The sequence below is a fragment of the Phyllobates terribilis genome, unplaced genomic scaffold (genome assembly GCF_046119375.1).
Source record: "Phyllobates terribilis strain yellow unplaced genomic scaffold, ASM4611937v1 Scaffold_1__5_contigs__length_1240528914, whole genome shotgun sequence".
Classification (NCBI taxonomy): Eukaryota; Metazoa; Chordata; class Amphibia; order Anura; family Dendrobatidae; genus Phyllobates; species Phyllobates terribilis.
The window spans coordinates 424,215,934-424,230,737 of NW_027362761.1; the positions used below are offsets into that span (position 1 = coordinate 424,215,934).

The 14,804-nt window shown below is 45.4% G+C and overlaps 1 protein-coding gene across 2 annotated transcripts in view; it reads right to left on the minus strand.

Annotated features, from left to right (window-relative positions):
- The window catches only part of CAMK4 (calcium/calmodulin dependent protein kinase IV), a 350,792-nt gene that overhangs the window by 3,615 nt on the left and 332,373 nt on the right, over positions 1-14,804 (minus strand). For both annotated transcript variants that reach the window (XM_073655014.1, XM_073655013.1), the window contains one exon: positions 426-578. In XM_073655014.1, coding sequence (XP_073511115.1) covers positions 426-578 — 153 coding nt within the window. The remainder of the gene's footprint in view (positions 1-425; positions 579-14,804) is intronic.

A 14,804-nucleotide genomic window follows, 5' to 3' on the forward strand; every position in this document is an offset into this window, starting at 1 on the left:
AACAGAACAAAGAGAAAGCAGAACACCCATTATCCAGCATCAATGTCTGGCAGCATGTCTTTCTCCTTTATTGACTGTAAAAGGGAAAATCTCTCCAGGAATGAAGCTGTACTAATACATATGAGTTAGAGGAGGCAACAGAATCCTGGACACACAGATCTCACATCCAGCATGTATTACTGGGAGGAACACACTCACAAGAGAAAAGCCTGAAACTTGGAGCAGGACGCCAACTGTATATAAGGGGAATGGATAAAGGAATGAAGATGGTATATAGAAACTTAGTACAGCTATTTTAAATTAAAGGTAACCACTTAAATTACTTTTTCCATTTTAAAGGTGTCCAGATCACACTGGACATGCACCAATGAACTCAGAGATAACAAATGTAAGTCCTCCAGCAAGGTATATGCCATATACATTACCTTGAGCTTGCGTCTTGCATTGAACTCTTGCAATTTCTTTTGAGCGTTGTCCATGTGAGCAAAGTTTGCAGCTTTGCCTGTGACCCAGGGGTGTTGAAGAGCTTGGTTAGTAGTCAAGCGTTTCTTTGGATCAAACACAATTAACTTTTTCACCTACAATGGATACATATTGGAAAAAGGAAAAGGAGTAAATATCTTAACACAATATTATACTACATTACAAAGGACATTACAAATAGAAAGTAGAAAAAAATAGTAGCCTGGTAAAAGAGGAGCCAATGCGTGAAATCAAAAGGTTAGAGAAAATTGAGAACAGAATAATAAAAAGAAACCCCACTGCTCTCCAAGGTCCTGAATATTAAGGCTAGAAATCAGTAGAAGCGAAGTGAATTTATCACACCCGAGACATTACTATGAAATATATATTTATAACATTACATAACTTTACTTCCGAGAAACCGGAATAATTTAACAACTGTATATTCATGGTAAATAATAAATGTCTCGTTATAAGTAAGGCTACTTTGTAATAATTAATCAGAGTGGGTTTGCTTTAGGCTTTGTACACACATGCCGTAAAGCAAAAGCATTAATTTCTCATAACTTACACAAAACTAATATTAACTTCTTTATACTACATGATCTATTATTATGTCAAGCAGGGGGTGCAGATGTATGGACCTGGGCAAGTACAGGCTGTGTTATACAGCTGGCGTCTGCTTTTAACAGCAGAGATCAAGCTCGCTCAGAGGTCTTTACATGGCACAATCTTGCCTAGACATCTGTTCAGCTGCCCACTAGGGCCTTTACTACAAGCATAATACCAATGGGTTGCCATGGAAGTCCCCTGAGTGGGCTTCATAGGAGACTGTAATTTGTACTGTATACTGAAATACTTACGTATTGTAAGTATTGCAGAATAGTCAAAGATGCTATAGGATTTTCACAGGATGAAGTGAAGGGTGAAGTGGTCAAAATGATGTTGAGAAGGCTGGACATTTAAATTCCTATTTTGCATCTGTGTTCTGTAACAAAGCAAATGTAACTCAACTGATCTTCACTGTGCTATTGACTGACTAAAAGAATACACACTATCTATAAACAGAGAGATGGTGAGGGAATACTTAGCTAATTTACATTAATTTAAATCTTCTGGTCCAGATGAATTACATCCTAGGGCACTGAATGAGATAGCAGAAAAAATTGCAGATCTACTAGCCAGAAAAACACTGGAGAACAGGAGAAGTCACAGAAGATTGGAGTAGGGCAAATGTTGTCCCAATCTTCAAAAAAGGTTAGTAGATAGAGCCAGGAAATTACAGGCCAGTGAACCTTACTTCTATACCAGGAAAGATCTTTGAACAAATTATTAAACAGCATGTACATAAGTACTTGGATAAGAATACAGTAATTAACCAGAGCCAGCATGGGTTTGTAGCAAACAAGTCATGCCAGATTAATCTAATTTCCTTCTATGATGGAATCACTGACTGGGTGAATCAGGGAAATGCGGTAGATATAGTAAATCTCGACTTCAGCAAAGCATTTGATAAAGTATTTCATGCTATCCTTATTGAAAAAATTACCAAGTATGGGATTGAGAAGGCTACTGTTAGGTGGATTCATAAGTTGCTCAATGATCATACTCAAAGAGTGGTAATAAATGGTTGCACATCCAACTGTAAGAGTGTTTCAAGTGGGGTACCACAAGGCTCTCTCCTGGCCCCAGTGTTGTTCAACATTTTAATAAATGATCTAGATAAGAGAACTGAAGTTAAACTAATCAAATTTGCAGATGATGCAAAGCTAGGAGGGATAGTTAACACTAGAGAAGAAAGAGAGAGGATTCAGAAGGATCTAGATAAGCTTGAACAATGGGCAGCGACTAACAGAATGGTATTTAACAGGGAGAAATGCAAGATTCTGCATCTGGGCAGGAAAAACAAAATTACATCTACAGAATGGGAGGAATAGAACTAAGCAACAGCACGTGTAAAAAAGACTTGGGTATACTAATAGATCACAGACTGCACATGAGTCAACAGTGTGATGCAGCAGCAAAAAAGGCAAACACAGTTCTGGGATGTATTAAGAGAATCATAGAGTCTAGATCACATGAAGTAATTATCCCCCTCTACTCCTCCTTGGTCAGACCTCATCTGGAATACTGTGTCCAATTCTGGGCACTAGATTTTAAAAAAGACATTGAAAAACTGTAGCAAGTTCAGAGAAGAGCTGCCAGGATGGTGACCGGTCTGCAAACAATGTCCGATCAGGAACGGATAAAGGATCAGAGAATGTTTAGCTGACAAAAAAGAAGGTTGAGAGGAGACTTAATAGCTGTCTACAAATATCTGAAGGGATGTCACAGAGTATAGGGATCATCCTTATTCTCATTTGCACAGAGAAACACAAGAAGGTGAAAGGGAATGAAACTGAAAGGGAGAAGATACAGATTAGACGTTAGAAAAAACTTTTTGACAGTGAGGGTGATCAATGAGTGGAACAGGCTGCCACGAGAAGTGGCGAGTTCTCCTTCAATGGATGTCTTCAAACAGAGGCTCGACAGACATCTGTCTGAGATGGTTTACTGAATCCAGCATTGAGCAGGGGGTTGGACCAGATGACCCTGGAAGTCCCTTCCAACTCTAACATTGTATGATTCTATGAATATAGGACAAGAGGTGAAAAGACTGGAGGTCCAAGTCACCTATTAAGACTGAATAGATGATAAATGAAAAAAAAAAGACTTTTTTTTTTAAATATTTACAAGTAAAAAAAAAAAAAAAATTTGAATTACCTCCTTAAATACAAGGAATTAAAAACATATGTACAACAATAAGCATTATCAGTATTGCCTTGTCCATAAAAGCTTGAACTATGAAAATATAAAATGATTTAACTCCAAAGTTACCACCAGAATAAAACATGATGGAAATGTACCTGAAAATGAAACCACTAAAAATACAGCTTGGCATTAGTGTTGAGCGAGCACTAAAATGCTCTGGTGCTCGAAGCTCGGGCCAAGCTCGCCGTGATAATCGGGTGCTCGACCCAAGCAACGAGCCCAATGTTAGTCTATGGGAGACCCGAGCATTTTTGCGGCGGCACCCCCGGCTGTCTTTTAAAAGCCTAACAAGTGCCCAAAACGATAGTGACAGTGCTCAAATGACATGGGGACAGCATGGGGATCGCACCCAGGAAGCATTTCTGACCCCCAGGTCACTGCTGTCAACAACGTGGTCAGAGGTATTAAGCCATTTTTAAGGGCTCACAATAAAACGTTCAAAAACGAAACTGAAACTGCTTTCCTGTGAAATATGTTAAGGAAGTTCCTTTCCAGGGTAAAGACTTGTGTATAAGGTAAAATAAATAACCAAAAACAAAAATACTCCTCCACACCTTGGGCTATGTAGTAGCATTTTTTATGCGTTTTTGCACTTTTGTATTGCTTTCAACCGTGACAAATGCATTCACCGGGAAATGTCATTTTAACATTTTACAACCTTATCTGGCCATGTGCTGTGTGACACATGCATACAGTGCTGAAAAGACATGGGAACAGCATGGGGAAGACCCCTGGAAGCATCTCTGACACCCAGGTCACTGCCTAAAAGTGTGCCCATCAGAAGTCATCCTTGCCGCATCAGAAGATGCAGACTTGTCCCAGGGCATTGTTCAATTGTACCTCCCCCATTCCTTGCAATGCAAGCGCAAATATGCAGCCAACCACCCACCCACCCCCAGGCTACAATACCATACTGCTTGCTTGCACTTGAAATTGGGCCTTTTAGGCATGTGGAGGCGGAATCTGGCCACCACGTCATGGCGGCATTGGCGGCCTGGTATCCATACTCAGTCCCCAGCCGCCCGGCGGCCGGGTGTCCACACTCGGTCCCCAGCCGCCAGGGGGTGGCCGGGTGTCCATACTCGGTCCCCAGCCGCCCCGCGGCCGGGTGTCCACACGCGGTCCCCAGCCGCCTGGGGGCAGCCGGGTGTCCATAAACGGTCCCCAGCCGCCCCTATTTCTCCTGTCAACTCCCCCCCCCCCTCACACTTTTCTTAGCCCGGTCTGCTTTAGGGCAGCATTGGACGAGCCCACCAGAGAACCAGATTCCTCCGCTGGGCCCTGGCTTCTCCATCAGGGGAGTTGAGAGTGCCAAGGTGAGGAGCATGATGATGATGACAGAAGTTAGCATCTGCTTTGTTTTCTTGGAATGCAAGTGTAAGTGTGCAGCCTGCCACCCACCCACCCCCATTCTGCAATACCATACTGCTTGCTTGCACTCGAAATTGGGCCTTTTAGGCATGTGGAGGCGAAATCTGGCCACGTCATGGCTGTGTTGGCGGCCTGATATCCATACTCAGTCCCCAGCCGCCCGGTGGCCGGGTGTCCATACTCGGTCCCCAGCCGCCTGGCGGCCGGGTGTCCACACACGGTCCCCAGCCGCCTGGGGGCAGCCGGGTGTCCATAAACGGTCCCCAGCCGCCCCTATTTCTCCTGTCAACTTCCCCCCACACACTTTTCTTAGCCCGGCCTGCTTTAGGGCAGCATTGGACGAGCCAACCAGAGAATCAGACTCCTCCGGTGGGCCCTGGCTTCTCCATCAGGGGCGTTGAGAGTGCCAAGGTGAGGAGCATGATGATAATGATAGAAGTTAGCATCTGCTTTGTTTTCTTGGAATGCAAGAGTAAGTGTGCAGCCTGCCACCCACCCACCCCCAGGCTGCAATACCATACTGCTTGCTTGCACTTGAAATTGGGCCTTTTAGGCATGTGGAGGTGGAATCTGGCCACCACGTCATGGCTGCGTTGGCGGCCTGGTATCCATACTCAGTCCCCAGCCGCCCGGCGGCCGGGTGTCCACACTCGGTCCCCAGCCGCCAGGGGGTGGCCGGGTGTCCATACTCGGTCCCCAGCCGCCCTGCGGCCGGGTGTCCACACTCAGTCCCCAGCCGCGAGGGGGCGGCCAGGTGTCCATACTCAGTCCCCAGCCACCCCGCGGCAGGGTATCCACACGCGGTCCCCAGCAGCCTGGGGGCAGCCGGGTGTCCATAAACGGTCCCCAGCCGCCCCTATTTATCCTGTCAATTTCCCCCCACACACTTTTCTTAGCCCGGCCTGCTTTAGGGCAGCATTGGACGAGCCCACCAGAGAACCAGACTCCTCCGGTGGGCCCTGGCTTCTCCATCAGGGGAGTTGAGAGTGATAAGGTGAGGAGCATGATGATGATGATAGAAGTTAGCATCTGCTTTGTTTTCTTGGAATGCAAGCACATGTATGTAGTAGCGGCTAGGCCTGAGGTGGTCAGCGTTTTGGCGCATATCCTACCTCCTCCGAGGATTGCTGGATGTTTTCCTTCTACTATCCCAGTTCTATGACTCCCGTTAAAACAAAGCTTCAGGTGATAAATGATGGATGAGGTAGTGGCAAAGGAGAAAGAGCAGGAGGAACAGGGACCATTCACATCAATATCAGGCCAGTCAACCACATATGTCTTGTAGGATATGTTTCTGTAACAAAAGGAGCGGTTCGGCTACACAGTTATAGGGCATACAGTGAGTGCAATGCCTACCAAAAATTTTGAGGCACTCCAATGCCCCTTGGAAATGACATGGAGGTCAGACGGCCTTAACTAAACCGTTTTTCTCCATTTATAGCAACTGGGTCTCCTGTACACTGTTGGCCTAAGCAGTGAATGGAAGGCTTTCCAAAAATTATGAGGAACTGCAATGCCCCTTGAAACAGACGTGGATTACAGTGTACTAAAAACCTTCTACCCATTATTGGGGAGTGGGTCTCCCTTAGTTTTCACCTTTGCATTGAAAAGCAAAAGCTGACTAAAATTAGGAGGAAATGCAATGCCCGTTGGAAGAGTCGTGGAGGTTAGAGGTAATTAAAAACAACATTTCAATGCCCCTTGGAAGAGCTGTGGAGTTCAGAGTGGTTTAACAAGACGCTTTTAATGCCCCTCAGAAGAGACGTGGAGGTCCCAGTAGCTTAACAAGACGGTTTTAATGCCCCTCGGAAAAGTGGTGGAGGTCACAGTAGCTTAACAAGACGCTTTTAATGCCCCTGAGAAGAGACGTGGAGGTCCCAGTAGGTTAACAAGACGGTTTTAATGCCCCTTGGAAAAGTGGTGGAGGTCACAGTAGCTTAACAATACGCTTTTAATGCCCCTCAGAAGAGATGTGGAGGTCCCAGTAGCTTAACAAGACGGTTTTAATGCCCCTTGGAAAAGTGGTGGAGGTCCCAGTAACTTAACAAGACGGTTTGAATGCCCCTTGGAAGAGACGTGGAAGTCACAGTAGCTTAACAAGACGGTTTTAATGCCCCTCGGAAAAGTGGTGGGGGTCGCAGTAGCTTAACAAGACGGTTTTAATGCCCCTTACAAGAGCCATACAGTACAGCATCTTAAAAACATTATTCCCATTATTGGGGAGTGTGTCTCCCATAGTCTTTGCTTATGCCTTCCAAGCAAAAGCTGCCAAAAATTAGGATGAAGGAACTTGCAATGCCCCTTACAAGAGCCATGCAGTACAGCATATTACAAACATTATTCCCATTATTGGGGAGTGGGTCTCCCATAGTCTTTGCTTATGCCTTCCAAGCAAAAGCTGCCAAAAATTAGGAGGAAATGCAATGCCCAATCGAAGAATCGTGGAGGTTAGAGTTAATTAAAAACAACATTTCAATGCCCCTTGGAAGAGCTGTGAAGTTCAGAGTGGTTTAACAAGACGCTTTTAATGCCCCTCAGAAGAGACGTGGAGGTCCCAGTAGCTTAACAAGACGCTTTTAATGCCCCTTGGAAAAGTGGTGGAGGTCGCAGTAACATATTTTTTTTAAGGTTGAAGGAAGACTAAGTCCATCTAGTTCAACCCATAGCCTAACATGTTGATCCAGAGGAAGGCAAAAAAAAACATGTGGAAAACACTAAGCTCCACATTGGGGAAAAAAATTCCTTCCCGACTCCATACGACAATCAGACTAGTTCCCTGGATCAATGGCCTATCAAGGAATCTAGTATATATAACCTGTAATATTATACTTTTCAAGAAAGACATCCATGCCCTTCTTAAATTTTAATAGTGAATCACTCATTACAACATCATGCGGCAGAGAGTTCCATAGTCTCACTGCTCTTACAGTAAAGAATCCCCGTCTGTGATTAGGATTAAACCTTCTTTCCTCCAGACGTAGAAGATGCCCACTTGTCCCCATCTCTGGCCTCAGAGTAAAAAGATCAGTAGAAAGGTCTTTGTACTGTCCCCTCATATACTTGTACATAGTAATAAGATCACCCCTAAGCCTTCTTTTTTCCACAGTAAATAACCCCAAGTGTAATAACCTGTCTTGGTACTGCAGACCCCCCAGTCCTCTAATAACCTTGGTCGCTCTTCTCTGCACGTTCTCTAGTTCAGCTATGTCTTTCTTATACACCGGAGACCAAAACTGTACACAGTATTCTAAGTGTGGTCACACTAATGACTTGTATAGAGGTAAAATTATGTTCTCCTCATGAGCATCTATGCCTCTTTTAATGCATCCCATTATTTTATTTGCCTTTGCAGCAGCTGCCTGACACTGGCCACTAAACGTGAGCTTGTCATCCACCAATTCACCCAGGTCTTTTTCAGTTACAGTTTTGCCCAGTGTTTTACAATTAAGCATATAATTATACATTTTATTTCCTCTGCCCAAGTGCATTACCTTACATTTATCCCCATTAAAGCTCATTTGCCATTTATCAGCCCAAGCTTCTAGTTTACATAGATCCTCCTGTAATATAAAATTGTCCTTCTCTGTATTGATTACCCTGCAGAGTTTAGTGTCATCTGCAAATATTGAAATATTACTCTGTATGCCCCCTACAAGGTCATTAATAAATATGTTAAAAAGAAGGGGGCCCAATACTGACCCCTGTGGTACCCCACTGTTAACTGAGACCCAGTCTGAGTGTTTTCCATTAATAACCACCCTTTGTTTCCTATCACTGAGACAATTCTTAACCCACATACATATATTTTCCCCTATCCCCATTGTTCTCATTTTATGTATCAACCTTTTGTGTGGAACCGTATCAAAAGCTTTTGAAAAGTTCATATACACAACATCCACTGCAATTCTTTGGTCCAGTCCAGAACTTGCCTCCTCATAAAAACTGATCAGATTAGTTTGACAGGAACGGTCCCTCGTAAACCCATGTTGATATTGGGTCATGAGGTTATTCTTCTTCAGATACTCTATTATAGCATCTCTTAGGAAACCCTCCAGGATTTTGCCCACAGTAGAGGTTAAGCTTACTGGCCTATAATTTCCAAGTTCAGTTTTTGTCCCCTTTTGGAATATTGGCACGACATTTGCTATACGCCAGTCGTGTGGTACAGACCCTGTTATTATGGAATTTTTAAAGATTAAAAATAATGGTCTATCTATGATGTTACTTAATTCCTGCAGTACTCGCGGGTGTATCCCATCCGGGCCCGGGGATTTGTCAACTTTAGTGATTTTTAGACGCCGCCGTACTTCCTGCTGGGTTAAGCAAGCGACATTTAATGGAGAATTTTTGTAATCACTAATCATGTTTTCTGTCATGCGATTTTCTTGTGCAAATACGGTTGAAAAAAAATCATTTAGCATATTGGCTTTTTCCTCATCCTCATCCACCATTTCACCCAGACTATTTTTAAGGGGCCAACACTATCATTTTTTAGTTTTTTACTATTTATGTAGTTAAAGAATATTTTGGGGTTATTTTTACTTTCTCTGGCAATGATTCTCTCTGCCTCAATCTTTGCTGCCTTGATTTGTTTTTTACATAATTTATTTAATTTTCTATATTTATTTAATGCCTCATCACTACCTACTTGCTTTAGTTCTCTAAATGCTTTCTTTTTGTCACTTATTGCGCCCCTTACAGCTCTATTTAGCCATAGTTGTTTCCTCCTATTTCTAGCATGTTTATTCCCAAAGGGTATATATTGTGCACAGGTCCTATTCAGGATGTTAATAAATGTCTCCCATTTGCTTTGTGTAGCTTTATGTCTCAGGATATCGTCCCAGTTTATTGCACTAAGATCATCTCTCAACCATTGGAAATTTGCCTTCCTGAAATTTAGTGTCCTTGTAACCCCTCTACTACACATCTTATTAAAGGTTACATGAAAACGTATTATTTTGTGATCACTATTACCCAAGTGACCCCCAACTCGTATATTTGATATGCGGTCTGGCTTATTGATTAATATTAGGTCTAGCAGTGCCCCCCTTCTTGTTGGGTCCTGAACCAGTTGTGTAAGGTAATTGTCTCTCATAGTTGTCAAAAACCTATTACCCTTGCTTGAACTACATGTTTCTGTCCCCCAATGTATTTCAGGGTAGTTGAAGTCTCCCATAATAATGACTTCTCCTTGAGTCGCTGCTTCATCTATTTGCTTTACGAGGATATTCTCCGCTACTTCCATTATTTTTGGAGACTTATAACAAACCCCTATCAGTAATTTATTATTTTTTCCCCCTCCCCTTATCTCCACCCACAGGGACTCTACATTTTCATTAGATTCACATATATCCTCCCGCAAGACGGGTTTTAAGGATGATTTTACATATAAACACACCCCCCCCTCGCTTGTTTGTACGGTCATTTCTGAACAGACTATAGCCCTGTAAATTAACTGCCCAGTCATGGCTCTCGTCCAGCCACGTCTCAGATATCCCTACCATGTCATAATTATTTTCCAACAAAATTAATTCTAATTCCTCCATTTTGTTGGTGAGGCTTCTGGCATTAGTGTACATGCATTTTATGTATCTCTCTGTACCTCTATTCCTTCTTACTTTATTGACTGTTCTAATCCCACCCCCAATTTCTTTATTTGTGCCCAGGTCACTATCTGCACTATCTTCCCCACCTATAAAATGAATACCCTCCCCCCCCAATCCCTAGTTTAAACACTCCTCCAACCTTCTAGCCATTTTCTCCCCCAGCACATCTGCACACTCCCCATTGAGGTGCAGCCGATCCCTAGCGTAGAGTCTGTAGCCAACTGAGAAGTCGGCCCAGTTCTCCAGGAACCCAAATTCCTCCTTCCTACACCAGTTCTTGAGCCACTTATTTATCTCCCTAATCTCCCGTTGCCTCTCTGGCGTGGCACGTGGTACCGGTAGTATTTCAGAGAATACCACCTTGGAGGTCCTTGCTTTCAGCTTGCAGCCTAATTCCCTGAAATCATCTTTAAGGACCTTCCACCTACCTCTAACTTTGTCATTTGTGCCAATGTGCACCATGACCGCTGGGTCCTCACCAGCCCCTCCCAGTAATCTGTCAACCCGATCAGCGATGTGCCGGACTCGAGCACCAGGTAGGCAGCACACTGTCCGACGATCCCTGTCTTTGTGACAGATTGCCCTATCTGTTCCACTAATAATTGAGTCCCCCACTACCAGCACCTGCCTGGCCTGCCCTGCTTTCCTATTTCCCTCTTTACTGGAGCTGATACTCCTCCGGCTTTCAGGGGACATGCCTTGCTGCAGCAGTGCTACCCCTGTACCGTCACTCCCCTCATCTGCCAACTTTGCAAACTTATTGGGGTGTGCCAGATCAGGACTAGCCTCCCTGGCACTCTTCCCTCTACCCCCCTTCTAACTGTCACCCAACTAGCGGCCTCACTGTCCTGCAGCTCCCGACTACCACCCTCCCCCACATCTACCCCAGTGAGCTGCTGCTCAGTGAGCAGCAGACTCCTTTCCATATTGTCAATGGATCTCAGTGTTGCCAGCTGCTCATTTAGATCCAGTACCTGGGCTTCCAAACGCACAACGTGCACACATCTCGCGCAGCAGTAAGCAACCCCGACCGGCTGTTCAAGGAATGCATACATGTGGCAAGATGTACACTGGATAGCATTGTCAATAATGGAGCTCATTTCCTAATGGGGATTGCAATAGACAGAATGTTAAATAAAAAGAAAAGTAAAGAATTAATAAAATACAGACAGCAATTCAGTCCAAAGTCCTCCCTTCCAAACTCCCTGAATCCAAAGTCACTGAAAAACAAGTCACACACTTACTTTCGTTTGCACTTACGCTCCGGTCACACTCAGCTCGTTCACACTCGCAAACTAAGAGATTTAAAGAGTTTTTTTTTTTTTACCCTTTTCCAGCAATGCACCCTACAGCTCAATGCACTTCCAAAGGACTGGATGCCCAACCAGCTGCCCCTTATAAACCCTTAATTATGACCCCTCCCCCTTAATTAACCCCTTGTGAGTATAGCTACACCTCAGGATTTTAGTGCAATGTAGTTAACCCTTAAATACACAGGTAGTAAACTAAGAAACTGTAAAACTGTAGTGAGAAAATAGGTTTTAAAAAGCCCAATAAAACTAAACAGGTAGAAAAGCACTCAGCAGGTCACAATGCAGCAACTCACCGCAATTCACACAGGTATTTTCTGCAGGATTCCCAAATACCTCTTCACTGAAAAACAAGTCACACACTTACTTTCGTTTGCACTTACGCTCCGGTCACACTCAGCTCATTCACACTCGCAAACTAAGAGATTTAAAGAGTTTTTTTTTTTCCCCTTTTCCAGCAATGCACCCTACAGCTCAATGCACTTCCAAAGTGGAAAAGTGGTGGAGGTCGCAGTAGCTTAACAAGACAGTTTGAATGCCCCTCGAAAGAGACGTGGAGGTTCCAGTAGCTTAACAAGACGGTTTTAATGCCCCTTACAAGAGCCATACAGTACAGCATCTTAAAAATATTATTCCCATTATTGGGGAGTGGGTCTCCCACAGTCTTTGCTTATGCCTTTCAAGCAAAAGCTGACAAAAATAAGGACGGAGGAACTTTCAATAATGACAACACGGACCACGGTCACCCTGGTGGTATAGTGGTGGTGGAGGCTGAGGATAAGGAGAAGAACATAAAACAGCCGAAATGAGGAAGCGTATACCCATGTGTGGGTGTGAAGCGGTGCATGTGAATACACCTCCTGAAATAACACAGTGGATTTGACTTTATATTACTCTGCTGTCATTTGGTGGTGGTGAGAAGCCTGGCCCAATCCAGCCCTTGTTCATTTTGATAAGGGTCAGCTTGTCAGCATTGTCAGTTGACAGGCGAGTGCGCTTATCAGTTATAATTCCCCCAGCGGCACTAAAAACACGCTCCGATAACACGCTAGCGGCAGGGCAGGCCAGGACCTCCAAGGCGTACAGAGCGAGTTCATTCCATGTGTCCAGCTTGGATACCCAATAAATTAAAAGGCACAGAGGAATCACGGAGGACGCTGGTACGGTCGGCAAGGTACTCCCTCACCATCTTTTGAAACTTTCCACTCCTTGTGAGAGTACCCCGCGCCTCAGGGTCTGTCCGAAGGGAGGGTCTGAGAAAACTGTCCCAGAACGTTGACAGTGTTCCCCTGCCTCTGCTGGATTGGAGTTGCGTCTCTCTCGCATGTACGCCTTGGTTGGGCAACAAGGAACTGTGACCTCTGCCGCTAGGGTGTTCAGATGGGAATTTTTTTTAACAGTTCTGCAGCAAGGGCCTTCTGGTACTGCCCCATTTTTGTAGACCTCTCCACCTCAGGAATAAGAGAGTGAAAGTTCTCCTTGTAGCAGGGGTCTAAAAGTGTCACCAACCAGTAATGACTGTCACACAACATTTTGACAACGCGAGGGTCACGGTTAAGGCAGCGTAACATAAAGTCAGCCATGCGTGCCAGACTGGTAACGGGCAAGACTTCCGTGTCCTCACCAAGATGACGACTGACCATGCTCTCCTCCTCCTCCCCCCTGTCCTCAGGCCACCCACGCTGAACCGACGGTATGACAGTTGTACAGGTACTACCGTCTACAGCGCATGATACAAGCTCCTGTTCTTCCTCCTCCTCCTCCTCTCCCTCATTGTCCCTCAATGCACGTTGGGATGAGATGAGGCTGGGCTGTGTGAAATAAATCGACCGCTACGGCTTTTTGATCCATCTCATTATACTCTGGCTGCAATGCCTCCTCTTTAATTCTCTGCAGAGAGCGTTGCAAAAGACAGACAAGTGGAATGCTGATGCTAATGATGGCGTCATCGCCACTCACCATCTTGGTGGACTCCTCAAAGTTTGTCAAGATGGTACATATGTCAGACATCCAGGTCCACTCCTGAGGTCTTATGTGTGGAGTCTGACCTGAATGTCGACGGCCTTGTTGCAGCTGGCACTCCACAACTGCTCTCTTCTGCTCACAAATCCTTTGCAACATGTGGAGGGTAGAGTTCCAATGTGTGGGGACATCACACACCAGTCAGTGTGACGGAAGCTGCAAACGCTGCTGCAACACAGCAAGGGCGGCGGAAGCTGTAGCCGACTTGCGAAAATGAGCTGACAGGCAGCGTACTTTGACGAGCAGATCTGGCAACTCGGGGTACGATTTAAGAAACCGCTGAACCACAAGGTTAAGCACATGAGCCAGGCATGGTACGTGTGTGATCTCGCCTCGCCTCAGAGCCGCCACCAGGTTACCGCCATTGTCACACACGACCAAGCCTGGATGTAGGTTCAGCGGTCTCAGCCACAGATCTGCCTGCTCTTTCATAGCTGTCCACAACTCAGAAGCAGTGTGAGGTTTCTCACCTAAGCTTATGAGTTTCAGCACAGCCTGTTGCCGCTTGGCGGAGGCTGTACTGCAGTGCTTCCAGCTTGTAACTGATGTGGTGATATCTGAGATGGAGGCTGAACATGAGGAGGAGGAGGAGGAGGATGATGCGCAGGAGCTGTACACTGTGGGGGCAACTCTGACTGACATAGGGCCCACAATCCTCGGTGTGGGGAGGATGTGTTCCGTCCCAAGGTCCGACTGGGTCAAGGCTTCCACTATGTTTACCCAGTGTGCCGTCAGCGAGATGTACCGTCCATGGCCACAAGCACTTGTCCACGTGTCCGTTGTCAGGTGGACTCTCCCAGTAACTGCGTTGTTGAGGGCACGGCAGATGTTTTGTGACACGTGCTTGTGTAGTGCGGGGATGGCACACCGGGCAAAATAGTGTCGGCTGGGTACCGAGTACCGAGGGACGGCCACCGCCATAAGGTTGCAGAAGGATTCCGTCTCCACCAGCCTAAAAGGCAGCATTTCCAACGCAAGCAGTCGTGAAATGTGCGAATTTAGGACTGTCGCCTGTGGGGCGTTAGCTGCGAATTTCCGCTTTCGTTCAAAGGTCTGGGATATGGATAATTGAACGCTGCGGTGGGACGTGGACGTGGACGTTGATGCTGTTTCTTGACAAACTGCCAGAACAAGTGTAGACTGAGAGGAGGGGGCATCTTTGCATGCAGTATGGACAGGGGATTGCCTTGCACACACAACAGGGGGTTCTATTGCATGCACA